Below are 18,960 nucleotides of genomic sequence, written 5' to 3'. Positions count from 1 at the left end.
AGGGCTCAGGGCAGCTGGAGGCCTGGGGAGGAGGAGCTGGCCCCAGGCAGTCCCAAACAGCAGCACAGCAAACAAAAGCCAGGCAAGGAGAGGAGGAAGGGGAGAGGGAGGGGAAGGTCTGGCACCCAGGTGGGTGTCAGCCTCTGAAGACAGAGGATGCCAGGCCCCTGTGCCAGCCTGGGGAGGCAGAGGGTGGTGCTCAGCCCTGCCCAGGCTGAGAGCTGCTGCAGAGTGAACAACAGAAGGGGCTGGGTTGGAAGGGAGCTCAAAGCTCAGCCAGCTCCAGCCCCCTGCCATGCCCAGGGACACCTCCCCCCAGCCCAGCTTGCTCAGGGCCTCATCCAGCCTGGTCCTGAGCACCTCCAGGCAGGGCACAGCCACAGCCTCCCTGGGCAGCCTGTGCCAGAGTCTCCCCAGCCTCACTCTCCACAATCTCTTCCTCCTCTCCAGTCTCTCCCAGCTCAAAGCCATTGTTCCTCCTCCTGTCCCTCCCAGCCCTTGGCCAAAGCTCTCCTGGAGCCCTTCGGGTCCTGGCCAAGCCTGCACCCAGCCCTGCCCCAGGGCCCCACCACCCCCATGGCCCTCAGCACCACAGCTCCAGGGCTCTGAAACCCCTCCAGGGCTGGGCAACCCCTGGGCAAGCCTCAAGGGGCAGAAATTGTTCCTCATGGCCAAGCTGAACCTGCCCTGGGGCAACTTGAGGCCATTTCCTTTGTCCTTCCACTTGCTCCTCGGGAGGAGAGCCCAACCCTGGCTCCAAGCTCCTTGCAGGGAGCTGGAGATAGAGGTCAAGGAACCACAGCTGGAGTGGAGGAGGTCAAAGCAGGGCCTGGATGTCCCCTCTGCAGCTGCTGAGGAAGAGGTTTGTGCACTGGGGGAAGCCACTCACAGCCTTCCCTGACCACTGAGTTGCTGAGCAGCCAGCTGCAAACAAAGCTGCTGTGGTTCAGCTTCCTGTGGGCTCTGGAGAGGAAGCAAAAGTCTCTGATCAGAGAAGTCCCCTGGGGGGCACTCAGCAGGCTGCATCCAGGGGCTGAGGCCAAGGGGATGAGGATCAGCAAGGCCAAGGGCTGGAGGCTGCACTTGGGGCGCAGGAAGGCTCCAGGCTGGGGGCAGAGGGGCTGGGAGCTGCCCAGCAGGAAAGGCCCTGGGGGTGCTGGGTGCCAGCAGCTGGAGAGCAGCCAGGGGGTGCCCAGAGGGGCAAGGAGGGCAGCAGCAGCCTGGCCTGGAGCAGCAGTGGGGTGGGCAGCAGGGGCAGGGCAGGGATGGTGCCCCTGGGCTGGGCACTGGGGAGGCCACAGCTTGAGTGCTGGGTTCAGCTCTGGGCTCCTCACCCCAGGAAGGACATTGAGAGGCTGGAGCAGGGCCAGGGAAGGGCAACAGAGCTGGGGAAGGGTCTGGGGAAGGGTCTTGAGAGGAGCAGCTGAGGGAGCTGGGGGGGTTGAGCCTGGAGCAGAGGAGGCTGAGGGAGACCTCATTGCTCTCTGCAGCTCCCTGAGAGGAGGCTGCAGCCAGGGGGGGGTTGGGCTCTGCTCCCTAGGAACAAGGGACAATGAGAAGTGTCTCAGGTTGCCCCAGGGGAGGTTTAGGTTGGACCTTGGAAGAAACTTCTTGACTAAAATGGTTCTGCAAGCCTGGCCCAGGCTGCCCAGGGGGGTGGTTGAATGCCCACCCCTGGAGGGGTTTCACAGCTGTGGTGCTAAGGGCCAGGGTTCAGCCTCAGCCTTGGCAGAGTCAGGGCATGGTTGGAGTGGATGAGCTGAAAGCTCTTTGGCAGCCCAGCTCCCTCCATGACTCCACCTCAGTGCCAAGGTTCCACACCTTCAGCTTCCTCCACTCCACTCTCTCTGCCCTGGCTCCTCTCTGCTCAAGAAAACCTGGATCCTTCCCCCTCTCCTCTCCTCCCCTCCCCTCTCCCCATCTCCTCTCCCCTCCTCTCTCCTCTCCTCCCCTCTTCCCTCCTCTCCCCCTCCCCTCTCCTCTCATTACTCCTTCATTCCTCCTCCTCCTCTATCCTTCCATCTCCCTCTGAGTGCCAAGTTCCCTCCTTGAAGACTGCAGGAGGAAGAGAGGGATCAGAGGCAGCCTCCTCCTGTCACCTCCTCTCCCTTGCCCTGAGCCCCCCAGAGCCCTGCCAAGGCAGCAGAGATTCTCCTTGCCCAGCCCTGCCCAGGAGGAGCCTGCAGACAGCTGAGCTCTGGCACAGCCCAGGTTGCTTCACCAGGCACTCCCACAGGCAGCTCCCAAAGGCTGAGCAACAAAACTCAGCCACCCTGAACTGCTTCTTGGGGTTGCTGTCCTCAGCTGGACAGCAGGAGGCAAACTGAAGCCCAAAGCAGCTTGGCCACAGGTCCAAAGGTTTGATTTAGACACTCAAGGGGAGATCCCACCTGGAGTCCTGGGCCTGGAGCTGCTGGAGAGGCTCCAGAGGAGGCCACAGAGATGAGCAGAGGCTACAGAACCTCTGCTGGGTCAGGTTGGGAGAGCTGGGGCTGTGCAGCCTGGAGAGGAGAAGGCTCCAGGGAGACCTCAGAGCAGCCTTGCAGGACCTGAAGGGCTCCAGGAGAGCTTTGGCCAAGGGCTGGGAGGGACAGGAGGAGGAACAATGGCTTTGAGCTGGGAGAGACTGGAGAGGAGGAAGAGATTGTGGAGAGTGAGGCTGGGGAGACTCTGGCACAGGCTGCCCAGGGAGGCTGTGGCTGTGCCCTGCCTGGAGGTGCTCAGGACCAGGCTGGATGAGGCCCTGAGCAAGCTGTGCTGGGGGGAGGTGTCCCTGGGCATGGCAGGGGGCTGGAGCTGGCTGAGCTTGGAGGTTCCTTCCAGCTTAATCTATTCTAGGAGTTCAAGAGGTCAGAAAGCAACAACTCCCCTGCTGGGGGAAGGAAGTGGTTTCCCCTCCCTGCTCCAAGCTGCCTCTTGGCAACAGTGCAGACACTTAGGCAGAGCTCTCCTGCAGCAGCCAGCAGCAGGCTGTGCAGCTCAGAGCTTAAACAAGGCTGTGGGGCTGGGAAGCAGAGCACTGAGCAGGTTGGGAGCCAGCCCTTGGCTCTGCCCCAGAGGGAGAGCTGAGATGGAGAACAGCAACCTGAGCACTGAGCTGCCAGCAGCAGGAGATCCCAGACCAGCTGAGGGGGGAAGGGAGCTTCAGAGCTCCTCCAGCCCAACCCCCTGCAGCCCCCAGGGCCATCCCCAGCCCCAGCAGGCTGCTCCCAGCCCCAACCAACCTGCCCTGCGCTGGTGCCAGGCCTGGGGCAGCTCCCAGCAGAGGTTCTGAGCCCTGAAGCCCAGAGGCTGAGTGGCTGACAGCAGAGGGCTAAGCCTGGAGCAGAGGCAGCCTCAGGTCCAGAGATCCCCTTTGGGGTTTGGGGAGGTTAATTGCCCTGGAGAAGGTTCTAAGGGGAGCTGGGTTGGCTCTGAGCTGCTATCCCAACCACAGCAGGCTGCTCCCAGCCCCACACAACCTGCCCTGCACTGGTGCCAGCCCTGGGGCAGCTCCCAGCTCTCTGGGCAGCCTGGCACAGGCTCTCCCCACCCTCAGCACCAAACATTTCTCCTTCTCTCCACTCTCAATCTGCCTCTTTCAGCTCCAAACCATCCCCCCTTGGCCTGGCACAGAATGGTAGGGGCTGGAAGGGACCTCTGGGGACCACCCAGTCCAAACTCCCTGCCAGAGCAGGGGCACCCAGGGCAGGGCACCCAGGAGCACATCCAGCTGGGTTTGGCAGCAGGTTGCTGAAGGCAAAGGAATGAAGCTGAAGTGGCCTGGGGCTGGGTCTGTGACTCAGGAGGTCCTGGGTGGGCTGAGAGAGCCAAGCTGCCTTTGACCTCTAGCATCAGGGCACCAGAGCAGGGAATGCTTTGGGTGGGAAGGGATCCTCAGAGCTCCTCCAGCCCAAGCCCTGCAGCCCCCAGGGCCATCCCCAGCCCCAGCAGGCTGCTCCCAGCCCCACACAACCTGCCCTGCACTGGTGCCAGGCATGGGGCAGCTCCCAGCTCTCTGGGCAGCCTGGCACAGGCTCTCCCCACCCTCAGCACCAAACATTTCTCCTTCTCTCCACTCTCAATCTGCCTCTCTCAGCTCCAAACCATCTCCCCTTGGCCTGGCACATCAGGCCCTGCTCTAAACTCTGTCCCCAGCTTTCCTCCAGGCTCCTTGCAGCACTGCAAGGCCACCAGGAGCTCTCCCTGGAGCCTTCTCCTCTCCAGGCTGCACAACCCCAACCCTCTCAGCCCCAGCAGAGGGCTTCCAGCCCTGCCAGCACTGCTGTGGCCTCACTGCCTGGAAGCTGCTGCTGCTCATCACACCTTTGGTGGCTGCAGCAGCAGCTTGGTGTCAGGAGGTGTCACTGCTCTGTGCAAGGACAATGGAGGTGGCAGAGCCCCTCCCCTGCTGCCACCTCAGCACAAGCTGCCAAGTGAGTCTTCCACTGCCTGCCAAATCACCCAGGCTCAGGAGAAGGAATTCACAGACTCCCAGCATGGCTTGGGCTGGAAGGGAGCTCAAAGCTCAGCCAGCTCCAACCCCCCTGCCATGGGCAGGGACAGCTCCCCCCAGCCCATGGTGCTCAGGGCCTCATCCAGCCTGGTCCTGAACACCTCCAGGGAGGGGACAGCCACAGCCTCCCTGGGCAACCCTGTGCCAGGTTCTTACCACCCTCCCTGTGGCTTTGTTCCCACCTAGAGGGGAGATGGACACTGAAGCTGCCTGGGAGGAGCTCTGGAGAGCTCCCAAACAGAGAGGGACCTGGGGGGAGTGGGGGACAGCAGCTGAACAGGAGGCAGCAGTGTGCTCAGGGGGCCAAGAAGGCCAAGGGCAGCCTGGCCTGCAGCAGGCAGAGTGTGGCCAGCAGCAGCAGGGAGCTCATCCTGCCCTGTGCTCAGCACTGCTGAGGCCACAGCTGGAGTCCTGTGGCCAGCTCTGGGCTCCTCAGGTCAGGAAAGAGGTTGAGCTGCTGGAAGGTGTCCAGAGAAGGGCAACAAAGCTGGGGAGGGGTCTGGGGCACAGCCCTGGGAGGAGAGGCTGAGGGAGCTGGGGTTGCTTAGCCTGCAGGAGAGGAGGCTCAGGGGAGACCTTCTTGCTCTCTGCAACTCCCTGCAGGGAGGTTGGAGCCAGGTGGGGGTTGGGCTCTTCTCCCAGGCACCCAGCCCCAGAACAAGAGGACACAGTCTCAAGCTGTGCCAGGGGAGGGTTAGGCTGGAGGGGAGGAGAAAGTTCTTCCCAGAGAGAGTTGTTGGCCCTGGGGCTGTGCTGCCCAGGGAGGTGGTGGAGTCCCCATCCCTGGAGGTGTTCAGGAGGGGCTTGGATGTGGCCCTTGGAGCCATGGTTTGGTCAGGAGGTCTGTGGTGCCAGCTTGGCCTCGATGATCTTTGAGGTCTCTTCCAACCTTGGTGATTCAGTGAGCTGAAGCAGAGTCCCTTCCCCAGCCCAGCCCTGTGCCCCCCTGCAGGGCAGGATTTCAGCACCCCTCCCCCAAGCCCACTGTGCCCCCAGGCCCTGCTGCAGCACTTACTAGGAGGCTGAGTCGTTGAGCTGATACTCCCTGGATCTGCTGAAGCAGGCCTGGACCCCAGCATCTCTCCACAACCTCTTGATCACCCCAGCCAGCTCCGTGGTCATCACCCCCTCCTCTGCACTGCCAGCCAGCACGAAGAGCTGCCGGGCATCGTCCTGGGCACAGGGAGAGCAGGGCTCAGCCCCCAGCCCCAGGGCTCAGCCCCCAGCCCCAGGGCTCAGCCCCCAGCCCCAGGGCTCAGCCCCCAGCCCCAGGGCCCAGCCCCCAGCCCCAGGGCCCCCTTCACAGCTGGCACACCTGGGCACATCTGTGCAGTGTGCTTGGCACAGCCTGGGCTCTCCAACACCCACCCCTGAGCCCTCCCCCATCCCATCCCATCCCACCCTTGAGCTCTCCCCCATCTCATCCCACCCCATCCCAATCCACCCCATCCCATCCCTGAGCTCTCCCCCATCCCATCCCACCTGAGCTCTCCTCCATCCCATCCCACCCCTGAGCTCTCCCCCACCCCATCCCATCCCACCTGAGCTCTCCTCCATCCCATCCCACCCCATCCCATCCCACCTGAGCTCTCCTCCATCCCATCCCACCCCTGAACTCTCCCCCATCCCATCCCAACCCATCCCATCCCACCTCTGAGCTCTCCCCCATCCCATCCCATCCAATCCCAACCCATCCCATCCCACCCCTGAACCCTCCCCCATCCCATCCCACCCTTGAGCTCTCCCCCATCTCATCCCACCCCATCCCAATCCACCCCATCCCATCCCACCTGAGCTCTCCCCCACCCCATCCCATCCCACCTGAGCTCTCTTCCATCCCATCCCACCTCTGAGCTCTTCCCCATCCCATCCTAACCCATCCCACCTGAGCTCTCCTCCATCCCATCCCACCCCTGAACTCTCCCCCATCCCATCCCACCTCTGAGCTCTCCCCCATCCCATCCCAACCCATCCCATCCCATTCCAACCCATCCCATCCCTGAACCCTCCCCCATCCCACCCCACCCCTGAGCTCTCCCCCCCCCTCCCCCATGGCCTTGCTGGGTAGCTAAGGAATTGGCCACTCCCAGGGAGCAACCATCCAGGACTCAGTGTCCCAGTGGAGGCCAGTGAGGAGTGGAGCCCCTGCAGGATGGGTGCTGGGACCAGCCCTGGGGTAACATCTCTGCTGGTGCCATGGCCAGGGGGGGCTGGTGAGGGCAGGCTGTGTGGTGTGCTGGACACCCTGCAGGGAAGGATCCATCCAGGGGCACTTGGGACAGGCTGGAGAGGTGCAGCCAAGCCAGCCTCAGGCAGCCCCACAAGGCCAAGGGCAAGGTCCTGCAGCTGGGGCAGGGCAGTCCCCAGCACAGAGCCAGGCTGGGGGAGGAGTGGAGGGAGAGCAGCCCTGGGGGTGGGTGAGGAGCTTGGCAGGAGCTGCACCAGGCTCTGGCAGCACAAAGCCAGCTCTGAGCTGGGCTGCAGCCACAGAGGAGTGGCCAGAGGGCAAGGGAGGGGATTCTGCTCCTCTGCCCTGCTCAGCTGGAGTACAACATCCTTGGCCTTGGGGCTGTCAGGTGGTGCCAAAGTCCCCAGGAGCCAGCAGTGGTCCCTGGCAGCCCAGAGCCAGCTGAGTGCTGAGCTGCAGGGAGAGCAGCAGCACAGGGAGGGGATCCTGCCCCTCTGCTCTGCTCTGCTCAGCCCCCACCTGCAGCACTGCCTCCAGCACAAGGAGGACCTGGAGAGGCTCCAGAGGAGGCCACAGAGATGCTCAGAGGGCAGGAGCTCATCCCCTCTAGGGACAAGGCACCCTGAGGGGGCACCTGGCAGCCCTCAGCATGGCCTAGGAGCTCAGCAAGGCCAAGGGCAAGGTCCTGCAGCTGGGGCAGGGCAATCCCCAGCACAGATCCAGGCTGGGGGAGGAGAGGCTGAGAGCAGCCCTGAGGAGAAGGCCTTGGGGCTGTCAGGTGGCGCCAAAGTCCCCAGGAGCCAGCAGTGGTCCCTGGCAGCCCAGAGCCAGCTGAGAGCTGAGCTGCAGGCAGGGCAGGGAGAGAGCAGCACAGGGAGGGGATTCTGCCCCTCTGCTCTGCTCTGCTCAGCCCCCACCTGCAGCACTGCCTCCAGCTCTGGGGCCCCCAGCACAAGGAGGGCCTGGAGCTGCTGGGGAGGCTCCAGAGGAGGCCACAGAGATGAGCAGAGGCTGCAGGACCTCCCCTGTGGGGCCAGGCTGGGAGAGTTGGGGCTGCCCCAGCTGCAGGGCCTTGGGCTGCTTGAGCTGCCTGAGGTTGGTTTGGGCTTCCTCCCTCCTGACCCTTCCCTGTTGGAGCCTGGCACAAACATTTCCCCTGGGGCTGAGCTTCCAGGCTCCAAGGGCAGGACCTCGAGGAGATACTCACAGCTCTGGCAACCTCCCCAAAGTCTATCTTTAGCCTGCCCATGGCTCTGATGATGGCAATGATGGACTGGATGGTGTTGCTGTAGACAACCACTTTGTACTGCTTGCACTCCTCCTCTGAGTAGCCATCCTCATGGATGATCCTGGAAGGGAAGCAAAGCAGCACTGCTGAGCCACAGCAGCAGGGCACCCAAAGGCCACCTCCCCCCCAGCCTGCCCTGCCCTGCACACAGCTGGACAGCTGCTGTGTGCCCCACAGCCAAGCCCTGGCCAAGCTGGCAGCCCCTGGCTGGGGCAGCAGCTCTCTGAGCTGGGTGAGGAACTGGCTGGAGGCTGAGCCCAGAGAGTGGTGGTGAATGGTGCCACAGGCAGCTGGCAGCCAGGCACCAGTGGGGTGCCCCAGGGAGCAGTGCTGGGCCCCAGCCTGATCAATATCTTCATTGATGATCTGGAGGAGGGGATGGAGGCCAGCAGCAGGGAATGTGCAGAGGACACCAAGCTGGGGGCAGGAGCTGAGCTGTCAGAGGCCAGGAGAGCTCTGCAGAGGGACCTGGACAGGCTGGGCAGAGGGGCAGAGGCCAAGGGCAGGAGATTGAACACAGCCAAGTGCCAGGGGCTGCACTTTGGCCACAGCAACCCCAGGCAGTGCCACAGGCTGGGGGCAGAGTGGCTGAGAGCAGCCAGGCAGAGAGGGACCTGGGGGGAGTGGGGGACAGCAGCTGAACAGGAGCCAGCAGTGTGCCCAGGGGGCCAAGAAGGCCAAGGGCAGCCTGGCCTGCAGCAGGCAGAGTGTGGCCAGCAGCAGCAGGGAGCTCATCCTGCCCTGTGCTCAGCACTGCTGAGGCCACAGCTGGAGTCCTGTGGCCAGCTCTGGGCTCCTCAGGTCAGGAAAGAGGTTGAGCTGCTGGAAGGTGTCCAGAGAAGGGCAACAAAGCTGGGGAGGGGTCTGGGGCACAGCCCTGGGAGGAGAGGCTGAGGGAGCTGGGGTTGCTTAGCCTGCAGGAGAGGAGGCTCAGGGGAGACCTTCTTGCTCTCTGCAACTGCCTGCAGGGAGGTTGGAGCCAGGGGGGGGTTGGGCTCTTCTCCCAGGCACCCAGCCCCAGAACAAGAGGACACAGTCTCAAGCTGTGCCAGGGGAGGTTCAGGCTGGAGGGGAGGAAGAAATTCTTCCCAGCCAGAGAGATTGGCCCTGGGGATGTGCTGCCCAGGGAGGTGGTGGAGTCCCCAGCCCTGGAGGTGTTCAGGAAGAGCCTGGATGAGGCCCTTGGAGCCATGGTTGAGTTGATCAGATGGTGCTGGGTGCTGGGTTGGACTTGATGAGCTCTGAGGTCTTTTCCAACCTGGTTCATTCTATTCCATTCTACCTGGGTCCAGTTCTGGCCTCTCAGAGAATCACAGAATGCTAAGGGCTGGAAGGAGACCTCCAGAGGCAGAGACCAAGCCCCCAGCAGGTGACACAGGAAGGCATCCAGGTGGGGTTGGAAGATCTCTAGAGAAGGAGACTCCAAAAGCTCCCTGGGCAGCCTGCTCCAGAGAGAGAGAAGTGCTGCAGAGAGCCCAGGGGAGGCTGGGAAGCTGCTGAGGGGCCTGGAGCAGCTCTGGCAGGAGCTGAGAGCCCTGGGGCTGAGAGCCTGCAGCAGAGCAGCCCCAGAGGGCAGCTGAGCAATGCTCAGCAAGAGCTAAAGGAGCTGTGGGGGGCAAGAGGCTGGGGCCAGGCTCTGCTGAGTGCTGCCCAGGGCCAGGCCAAGGGGCAAGGGGCACAGAGTGGCAGCCAGGAGGTTGGAGCTGAGCAGGAGGAGAAAGTTGTTTGGGGTGAGGCTGCTGGAGCCTGGAGCAGGCTGCCCAGAGAGGTTGTGGAGTCTGCTGGGGTGGAGAGCTTCCAACCCCCCCTGGGCACTGTGCCCCTGGGCAAGCTGCTGGGGGAGCCCTGCTGGGGCAGGGGCTGGGCAGGGTAAGCTCCAGAGCTCCCTTCCTGCCTGCCCCACTCTGGGGCTCTGAGCTCATCCCCAAGCTCTCCTAACACCCAGGCTGTGCTTGCAGCAGTGCTGGGGATCAGCCACTGCCCTCTGCACCACCCTGAGCTGCTCCTGAGCCTACATCAGGCTCTGGGCAGCCTGAGCTGGGGCAGGGGTTGGAGTGGCTGAGCTCCAGGGCTCCCTTCCAGCCTGCACCCTGCTGGGGTTCTCTACCCTTTGTGTGCAGCTCTGCTCTCTCCTCCAGAGGCCTGGAGGGGAGCAGGGCAGAGGGGAGCCAGGCCTGGCTGGCAGTGCTGGGGGATCTCCAGGTGGCAGAGGTGGTCTGGGGGCTGCTGGGGGCTGCTGGGGGCTGCTGGGGGCTGCTGGGGGCTGCTGGGGGCTGCTGGGGGCTGCTGGGGGCTGCTGGGGGCTGCTGGGGGCTGCTGGGGGCTGCTGGGGGCTGCTGGGGGCTGCTGGGGGCTGCTGGGGGCTGCTGGGGGCTGCTGGGGGCTGCTGGGGGCTGCTGGGGGCTGCTGGGGGCTGCTGGGGGCTGCTGGGGCTTTGGGCAGGCAGGGGCCAGGCAGGGACAGGTTCAGTGCTGCCTGCTGCAGCTGCAGAGGGATTTGAGGTCACCTGAAGGGGGAATGGCAGCAAATGTGAGGAGGGGAAAGAGAAGGCAGAGAGGCCACCTGCAAGAGTGGCTTCTCCAGCCCCCACTGCTGGGGCTCTGGCTTCAAGCCTCCTCTCTGGGGCCCACTGAGGCTTTCCCAGGCTCACAGAGCTGGCAGGGCTGGAAGGGAGCTCAAGGCTCAGCCAGCTCCAAGCCCCTGCCATGGACAGGGACACCTCACACCACAGCAGGTTGCTCACAGCCACCTCCAGCTCCAGAGGTTGGAGTGGGTGAGCTCCAGAGCTGCCTTCCAGCCTCTCCATGCTGAGGCTGTGGGATTCTCCCTTCCCCTCCCCCCCAGCCCAGCTGCCAGGCCTCCTCCTCACTTACTTCATCTGCTTCACAATGGTGCTCTTCCCAGATTCTCCAGCACCTGGAAAGCAGAAGGGGATCCCAGTCAGGTCCAATCCAGGCAGGATGTCCTCCCCCCAGCTTGCAGCCCAACCCTCCCAGCCTGGCCTCCCAGCCCTGCTGTGCCAGCAGCAAACATCCTCCCCTGCAGCAGCAGCTTTGCTTTGCTCATCACCTCTGCTCCCTGCTGAAGATCACAGAGCCAGAGGATGGTTTGGGTTGGAAGGGACCCCTGAGCTCCCCCAGGCCAACCCCAACCCAACCCCAACCCCCCCATGGCCACCAAACCCTGGCCCCAGTGCCATGGCCACAGCTTGCTGCAACCCCTCCAGCCATGGGGACTCCACCACCTCCCTGGGCAGCCTCTGCCAGGCCCTGACCACTCCTCCAGCAAAGACATTTTGCCTCCTCTCCAACCTCAGCCTCCCCTGGCACAACTCCAGGCCAGTTCCTCTCCTTCTGTCCCCTGAGCCTGGGGAGCAGAGCCCAACCCCCCCCTGGCTGCAGCCTCCTCTCAGGGAGCTGCAGAGAGCAATGAGGTCTCCCTCAGCCTCCTCTGCTCCAGGCTCAACCCCCCAGCTCCCTCAGCTGCTCCTCCCCAGCCCCTTCCCCAGCTCTGCTGCCCTTCCCTGGCCCTGCTGCAGCCTCTCAATGTCCTTCCTGGGGTGAGGAGCCCAGAGCTGAACCCAGCACTCAAGCTGTGGCCTCCCCAGTGCCCAGCCCAGGGGCACCATCCCTGCCCTGCCCCTGCTGCGCACCCCACTGCTGCTCCAGGCCAGGCTGCTGCTGCCCTTCCTGCCCCCCTGGGCACCCCCTGGCTGCTCTCCAGCTGCTGGCACCCAGCACCCCCAGGGCCTTTCCTGCTGGGCAGCTCCCAGCCCCTCTGCCCCCAGCCTGGAGCCTTCCTGTGCCCCAAGTGCAGCCCCCAGCCCTTGGCCTTGGTGATCCTCATCCCCTTGGCCTCAGCCCCTGGCTGCAGCCTGCCCAGGGCCCTCTGCAGAGCCTGCAGCAGCTCCTCACTGCCACCCAGCCTGGTGCCAGCTGGGCCCTCAGCTGCTCCTCCCCAGCCCTTTCCTCTCTGCTGAGGTTGATGGCAGTGGAGCTGGCAGCCAGGAGGGCTGTGGGAGCAGCTCTGTGCCCCTGCCATGGCCTCCCAGCAGCTCAGCACACTGAGACCTTCCAGCCTGCAGGCCCCACAGAAGCCTTGGCTTCGTTTCACAGAGTGCCTTGGGCTGGGAGGGAGCCTCCAAGGTCCTCCTCTCCAACCCCCCTGCCACAGGCAGGGCCTCCCTCACCCACAGCAGCCTGCCCAGGGCCACAGCCAGGCTGATCCTGAGTGGTGCCAGGATGGAGCCTCCAGCACCTCCCTGGGCAGCCTGTGCCAGGCTCTGCCCTGCCTCCCTGTGCAGAACTTCCTCCTGATGCCCAACCTGGCCCTGCCCTGCTCCAGCTGCCCCACTCCCCACCTCAGGGAGCTGTGAGAGCCTGGCACAGGCTGCCCAGGGAGGTGCTGGAAGCCTCCTGCCTGGAGGTGTTTGGAGCCAGGCTGGAGGTGGCTGTGAGCAACCTGCTGTGGTGTGAGGTGTCCCTGCCCATGGCAGGGGCTTGGAGCTGCCTGAGCCTGGAGCTCCCTTCCAGCCCTGCCAGCTCTGTGAGCCTGGGAAAGCCTCAGTGGGCCCCAGAGAGGAGGCCTGAAGCCAGAGCCCCAGCAGTGGGGGCTGGAGAAGCCACTCTTGCAGGTGGCCTCTCTGCCTTCTCTTTCCCCTCCTCACATTTGCTGCCATTCCCCCTTCAGGTGACCTCAAATCCCTCTGCAGCTGCAGCAGGCAGCACTGAACCTGTCCCTGCCTGGCCCCTGCCTGCCCAAAGACCCAGCAGCCCCCAGCAGCCCCCAGCAGCCCCCAGCAGCCCCCAGCAGCCCCCAGCAGCCCCCAGCAGCCCCCAGCAGCCCCCAGACCACCTCTGCCAGCTGGAGATCCCCCAGCACTGCCAGCCAGGCCTGGCTCCCCCCTGCCCTGCTCCCCTCCAGGCCTCTGGAGGAGAGAGCAGAGCTGCACACAAAGGGTAGAGAACCCCAGCAGGGTGCAGGCTGGAAGGGAGCCCTGGAGCTCAGCCACTCCAACCCCTGCCCCAGCAGGGCTCCCCCAGCCCAGCCCCTGCCCCAGCAGGGCTCCCCCAGCAGCTTGCCCAGGGGCACAGTGCCCAGGGGGGGTTGGAAGCTCTCCACCCCAGCAGACTCCACAACCTCTCTGGGCAGCCTGCTCCAGGCTCCAGCAGCCTCACCCCAAACAACTTTCTCCTCCTGCTCAGCTCCAACCTCCTGGCTGGAGGGGGCTGAGGGATGGAGCCCCCAGAGCACAGAGCTGCAGGGGGTGAGGGATGGAGCCCCCAGAGCACAGAGCTGCAGGGGGTGAGGGATGGAGCCCCCAGAGCACAGAGCTGCAGGGGGTGAGGGATGCAGCCCCCAGAGCACAGAGCTGCAGGGGGCTGAGGGATGGAGCCCCCAGAGCACAGAGCTGCAGGGGGTGAGGGATGCAGCCCCCAGAGCACAGAGCTGCAGGGGGCTGAGGGATGCAGCCCCCAGAGCACAGAGCTGCAGGGGGCTGAGGGATGCAGCCCCCAGAGCACAGAGCTGCAGGGGGCTGAGGGATGCAGCCCCCAGAGCACAGAGCTGCAGGGGGCTGAGGGATGCAGCCCCCAGAGCACAGAGCTGCAGGGGGTGAGGGATGGAGCCCCCAGAGCACAGAGCTGCAGGGGGTGAGGGATGGAGCCCCCAGAGCACAGAGCTGCAGGGGCTGAGGGATGGAGCCCCCAGAGCACAGAGCTGCAGGGGGCTGAGGGATGCAGCCCCCAGAGCACAGAGCTGCAGGGGGTGAGGGATGCAGCCCCCAGAGCACAGAGCTGCAGGGGGTGAGGGATGGAGCCCCCAGAGCACAGAGCTGCAGGGGCTGAGGGATGGAGCCCCCAGAGCACAGAGCTGCAGGGGGCTGAGGGATGCAGCCCCCAGAGCACAGAGCTGCAGGGGGCTGAGGGATGCAGCCCCCAGAGCACAGAGCTGCAGGGGGCTGAGGGATGCAGCCCCCAGAGCACAGAGCTGCAGGGGGCTGAGGGATGCAGCCCCCAGAGCACAGAGCTGCAGGGGGCTGAGGGATGCAGCCCCCAGAGCACAGAGCTGCAGGGGCTGAGGGATGCAGCCCCCAGAGCACAGAGCTGCAGGGGTCTGAGGGATGCAGCCCCCAGAGCACAGAGCTGCAGGGGCTGAGGGATGGAGCCCCCAGAGCACAGAGCTGCAGGGGGTGAGGGATGCAGCCCCCAGAGCACAGAGCTGCAGGGGCTGAGGGATGCAGCCCCCAGAGCACAGAGCTGCAGGGGGCTGGGAGCAGCCTGCTGGGGCTGGGGATGTCCCTGGGGGCTGCAGGGCTTGGCCTGGAGGGGCTCTGAAGCTCCCTTCCCACCCAACCCATCCATGGCTCCCTGACTAAGCTTTCTCAGAGGCCTTCCTCTCCCTCTGCTTTCATCCTTCCTCACCCTCCCAAGGTCCTCATCCCTCACACTTCCCTCTCCCCCTCCAGCCCCTGCTCTCCAAGCTCTCCCTGCTGCTCTTGGAGGCTTGAACCCTCTGTAACCCTTTGCAGCTGGCTGCAGGCTCCAGCTGCCTTCCTCCTCCTCCTCCTCCTCTCTTTTTTTCCAGCTGACTGGAGGGGCTGGAAAGGTTTTGCAGCAGGAGCCACCCTGGCAGCAGCTTTTGATCAGCACCTTTTGTGCCCTGCTGGCAGCCAGCTCTGTTTACCCTGAGGCAGGAGGGGTTTGGCCTGGATGTGCCTCCAAGCCTCCACTCAAGGACCTTGAGGGAGGGAGGGAGGGAGGGGGAGAGGAAAACCACCCCCAAGAGAGGAGAGGACTTGAAAGGCTGCTGAAACCCTGCCCCAGCCGGCAGGAAACTGATGCTCCAGATGGAAATGAAGATGCTGAGGGCCAGGGGATGGAGTTACACTGAAACCCTGAGGGGGACTCCAGAGGAGAAGCAGCACAGCCAAGTGCCAGGGGCTGCCCCTTGGCCACAGCAACCCCAGGCAGGGCCACAGGCTGGGGGCAGAGTGGCTGAGAGCAGCCAGGCAGAGAGGGACCTGGGGGGAGTGGGGGACAGCAGCTGAACAGGAGCCAGCAGTGTGCCCAGGGGGCCAAGAAGGCCAAGGGCAGCCTGGCCTGCAGCAGGCAGAGTGTGGCCAGCAGCAGCAGGGAGCTCATCCTGCCCTGTGCTCAGCACTGCTGAGGCCACAGCTGGAGTCCTGTGGCCAGCTCTGGGCTCCTCAGGTCAGGAAAGAGGTTGAGCTGCTGGAAGGTGTCCAGAGAAGGGCAACAAAGCTGGGGAGGGGTCTGGGGCACAGCCCTGGGAGGAGAGGCTGAGGGAGCTGGGCCAGGCTTTGAGAACCATTTTAGTCAAAAAGTTTCTTCTAAGGTCCAACCTAAACCTCCCCTGGGGCAGCTTGAGGCCATTGCCTCTGGTCCTGTTCCTGGGGAGCAGAGCCCAACCCCCCCCTGGCTGCAGCCTCCTCTCAGGGAGCTGCAGAGAGCAATGAGGTCTCCCTCAGCCTCCTCTGCTCCAGGCTCAACCCCCCCAGCTCCCTCAGCTGCTCCTCTCCAGACCCTTCCCCAGCTCTGTTGCCCTTCCCTGGCCCTGCTCCAGCCTCTCAAGGTCCTTCCTGGGGTGAGGAGCCCAGAGCTGAACCCAGCACTCAAGCTGTGGCCTCCCCAGTGCCCAGCCCAGGGGCACCATCCCTGCCCTGCCCCTGCTGCCCACCCCACTGCTGCTCCAGGCCAGGCTGCTGCTGCCCTCCTTGCCCCCCTGGGCACCCCCTGGCTGCTTTCCAGCTGCTGGCACCCAGCACCCCCAGGGCCTTTCCTGCTGGGCAGCTCCCAGCCCCTCTGCCCCCAGCCTGGAGCCCTCCTGGGGTTGTTGTGCCCCAAGTGCAGCCCCCAGCCCTTGGCCTTGGTGATCCTCATCCCCTTGGCCTCAGCCCCTGGCTGCAGCCTGCCCAGGGCCCTCTGCAGAGCCTGCAGCAGCTCCTCGCTGCCACCCAGCCTGGTGCCAGCTGTGGGTACTTTGATGCCCTCCCCCAGACCACTGATGCAGGCACTGAAGGGAACTGTGCCCAGCACTGAGCCCTGGGGACAGCACTGCTGCCCTGCTGCTGTGACTCCATCCCCAGCACTCTGGGGCCAGCCAGCAGGCAGCTTGGCACCCAGGGAAGTGTGCAGCCACCTCCTACAGCCCTCTCTGAGCTCCTACAGCCAGACCCCTCCTGCTCAGAGCCTGCCAAGCTCTCTCTCAGCTCCTACAGCCAGATCCCTCCTGCTCAGAGCCTGCCAAGCTCTCTCTGAGCTCCTACAGCCAGATCCCTCCTGCTCAGAGCCTGCCAAGCTCTCTCTGAGCTCCTACAGCCAGATCCCTCCTGCTCAGAGCCTGCCAAGCTCTCTCTGAGCTCCTACAGCCAGACCCCTCCTGCTCAGAGCCTGCCAAGCTCTCTCTGAGCTCCTACAGCCAGATCCCTCCTGCTCAGAGCCTGCCAAGCTCTCTCTCAGCTCCTACAGCCAGATCCCTCCTGCCCAGAGCCTGCCAAGCTCTCTCTCAGCTCCTACAGCCAGATCCCTCCTGCTCAGAGCCTGCCAAGCTCTCTCTCAGCTCCTACAGCCAGATCCCTCCTGCTCAGAGCCTGCCAAGCTCTCTCTCAGCTCCTACAGCCAGATCCCTCCTGCTCAGAGCCTGCCAAGCTCTCTCTCAGCTCCTACAGCCAGATCCCTCCTGCTCAGAGCCTGCCAAGCTCTCTCTCAGCTCCTACAGCCAGATCCCTCCTGCTCAGAGCCTGCCAAGCTCCCTCTCAGCTCCTACAGCCAGATCCCTCCTGCTCAGAGCCTGCCAAGCTCCCTCTCAGCTCCTACAGCCAGATCCCTCCTGCCCAGAGCCTGCCAAGCTCTCTCTGAGCTCCTACAGCCAGATCCCTCCTGCCCAGAGCCTGCCAAGCTCTCTCTGAGCTCCTACAGCCAGATCCCTCCTGCCCAGAGCCTGCCAAGCTCCCTCTGAGCTCCTACAGCCAGATCCCTCCTGCTCAGAGCCTGCCAAGCTCTCTCTGAGCTCCTACAGCCAGATCCCTCCTGCTCAGAGCCTGCCAAGCTCCCTCTGAGCTCCTACAGCCAGATCCCTCCTGCTCAGAGCCTGCCAAGCTCCCTCTCAGCTCCTACAGCCAGATCCCTCCTGCTCAGAGCCTGCCAAGCTCTCTCTCAGCTCCTACAGCCAGATCCCTCCTGCTCAGAGCCTGCCAAGCTCCCTCTCAGCTCCTACAGCCAGATCCCTCCTGCTCAGAGCCTGCCAAGCTCTCTCTGAGCTCCTACAGCCAGATCCCTCCTGCTCAGAGCCTGCCAAGCTCTCTCTCAGCTCCTACAGCCAGATCCCTCCTGCTCAGAGCCTGCCAAGCTCCCTCTCAGCTCCTACAGCCAGATCCCTCCTGCTCAGAGCCTGCCAAGCTCTCTCTCAGCTCCTACAGCCAGATCCCTCCTGCTCAGAGCCTGCCAAGCTCTCTCTCAGCTCCTACAGCCAGATCCCTTCACTCAGAGCCTGCCAAGCTCCCTCTCAGCTCCTACAGCCAGATCCCTCCTGCTCAGAGCCTGCCAAGCTCTCTCTGAGCTCCTACAGCCAGATCCCTTCAGCTCAGAGCCTGCCAAGCTCCCTCTGAGCTCCTACAGCCAGATCCCTCCTGCTCAGAGCCTGCCAAGCTCCCTCTGAGCTCCTACAGCCAGATCCCTCCTGCTCAGAGCCTGCCAAGCTCCCTCTGAGCTCCTACAGCCAGATCCCTCCTGCTCAGAGCCTGCCAAGCTCCCTCTCAGCTCCTACAGCCAGATCCCTTCACTCAGAGCCTGCCAAGCTCTCTCTCAGCTCCTACAGCCAGATCCCTCCTGCTCAGAGCCTGCCAAGCTCCCTCTGAGCTCCTACAGCCAGATCCCTCCTGCCCAGAGCCTGCCAAGCTCCCTCTCAGCTCCTACAGCCAGATCCCTTCACTCAGAGCCTGCCAAGCTCTCTCTCAGCTCCTACAGCCAGATCCCTCCTGCCCAGAGCCTGCCAAGCTCCCTCTGAGCTCCTACAGCCAGATCCCTCCTGCCCAGAGCCTGCCAAGCTCTCTCTCAGCTCCTACAGCCAGATCCCTCCTGCTCAGAGCCTGCCAAGCTCTCTCTCAGCTCCTACAGCCAGATCCCTCCTGCCCAGAGCCTGCCAAGCTCCCTCTGAGCTCCTACAGCCAGATCCCTCCTGCCCAGAGCCTGCCAAGCTCTCTCTGAGCTCCTACAGCCAGATCCCTCCTGCTCAGAGCCTGCCAAGCTCTCTGTGACCTCCTACAGCCAGATCCCTCCTGCTCAGAGCCTGCCAAGCTCTCTCTCAGCTCCTACAGCCAGATCCCTCCTGCTCAGAGCCTGCCAAGCTCTCTCTCATCTCCTACAGCCAGATCCCTCCTGCTCAGACCTTGCCAAGCCCTCTCAACCTCCCAGGGTTGAGATTCCCCCCCCCAGGAGCTGTGCCCTGGAGCCTTGCCAGCCCCTGGGAAGCCCCAGGCTGGTGGAGCTGGGGGAGCAGCCCCAGCTCTGAGTGACTCATTGAGGTCAGGCAGCCCTGGCTGGAGGAGCTCAGGAACAGGACCTGAATCACAGAGTTATGAAACTGCAGAGGCTGGGAAGGATTCTTCCTGGGGAACTCAGGCTGGGAAGAGGCAGCAGAAAGAAGGCCCTGCTGGGGAGGCAGGGGGAGCCCCTGCTGCCCTGGGGGCTGCACTGCCTCCAGGGGGCTCCTGTCAACCAAGCAAGAGGTCTCCTGCAGCCCCCTGCAGCTCTGTGCTCTGGGGTCTGCATCCCTCACCCCCTGCAGCTCTGTGCTCTGGGGGCTGCATCCCTCAGCCCCTGCAGCTCTGTGCTCTGGGGGCTGCATCCCTCAGCCCCTGCAGCTCTGTGCTCTGGGGGCTGCATCCCTCAGCCCCCTGCAGCTCTGTGCTCTGGGGGCTCCATCCCTCAGCCCCTGCAGCTCTGTGCTCTGGGGGCTCCATCCCTCAGCCCC

The 18,960-nt window shown here is 64.2% G+C and overlaps 1 protein-coding gene across 1 annotated transcript in view; it reads right to left on the bottom strand.

Moving 5' to 3' along the window:
• GNAI3 (G protein subunit alpha i3) overlaps nucleotides 1-18,960 on the bottom strand; it is a 43,985-nt gene that overhangs the window by 14,301 nt on the left and 10,724 nt on the right. The window contains exons 2-4 of the mRNA XM_054176562.1: nucleotides 10,845-10,887; nucleotides 7,891-8,032; nucleotides 5,511-5,668 (exon numbers count right to left, since the gene is read on the bottom strand). Of these exons, the coding sequence (XP_054032537.1) occupies nucleotides 5,511-5,668; nucleotides 7,891-8,032; nucleotides 10,845-10,887 (343 nt within the window). The remainder of the gene's footprint in view (nucleotides 1-5,510; nucleotides 5,669-7,890; nucleotides 8,033-10,844; nucleotides 10,888-18,960) is intronic.

Source organism: Dryobates pubescens, chromosome 35 (genome assembly GCF_014839835.1).
Source record: "Dryobates pubescens isolate bDryPub1 chromosome 35, bDryPub1.pri, whole genome shotgun sequence".
NCBI lineage: Eukaryota > Metazoa > Chordata > Aves > Piciformes > Picidae > Dryobates > Dryobates pubescens.
The sequence above is the reverse complement of the archived record's forward strand: the minus strand, read 5'-3'. Positions and strand labels throughout refer to the sequence as shown.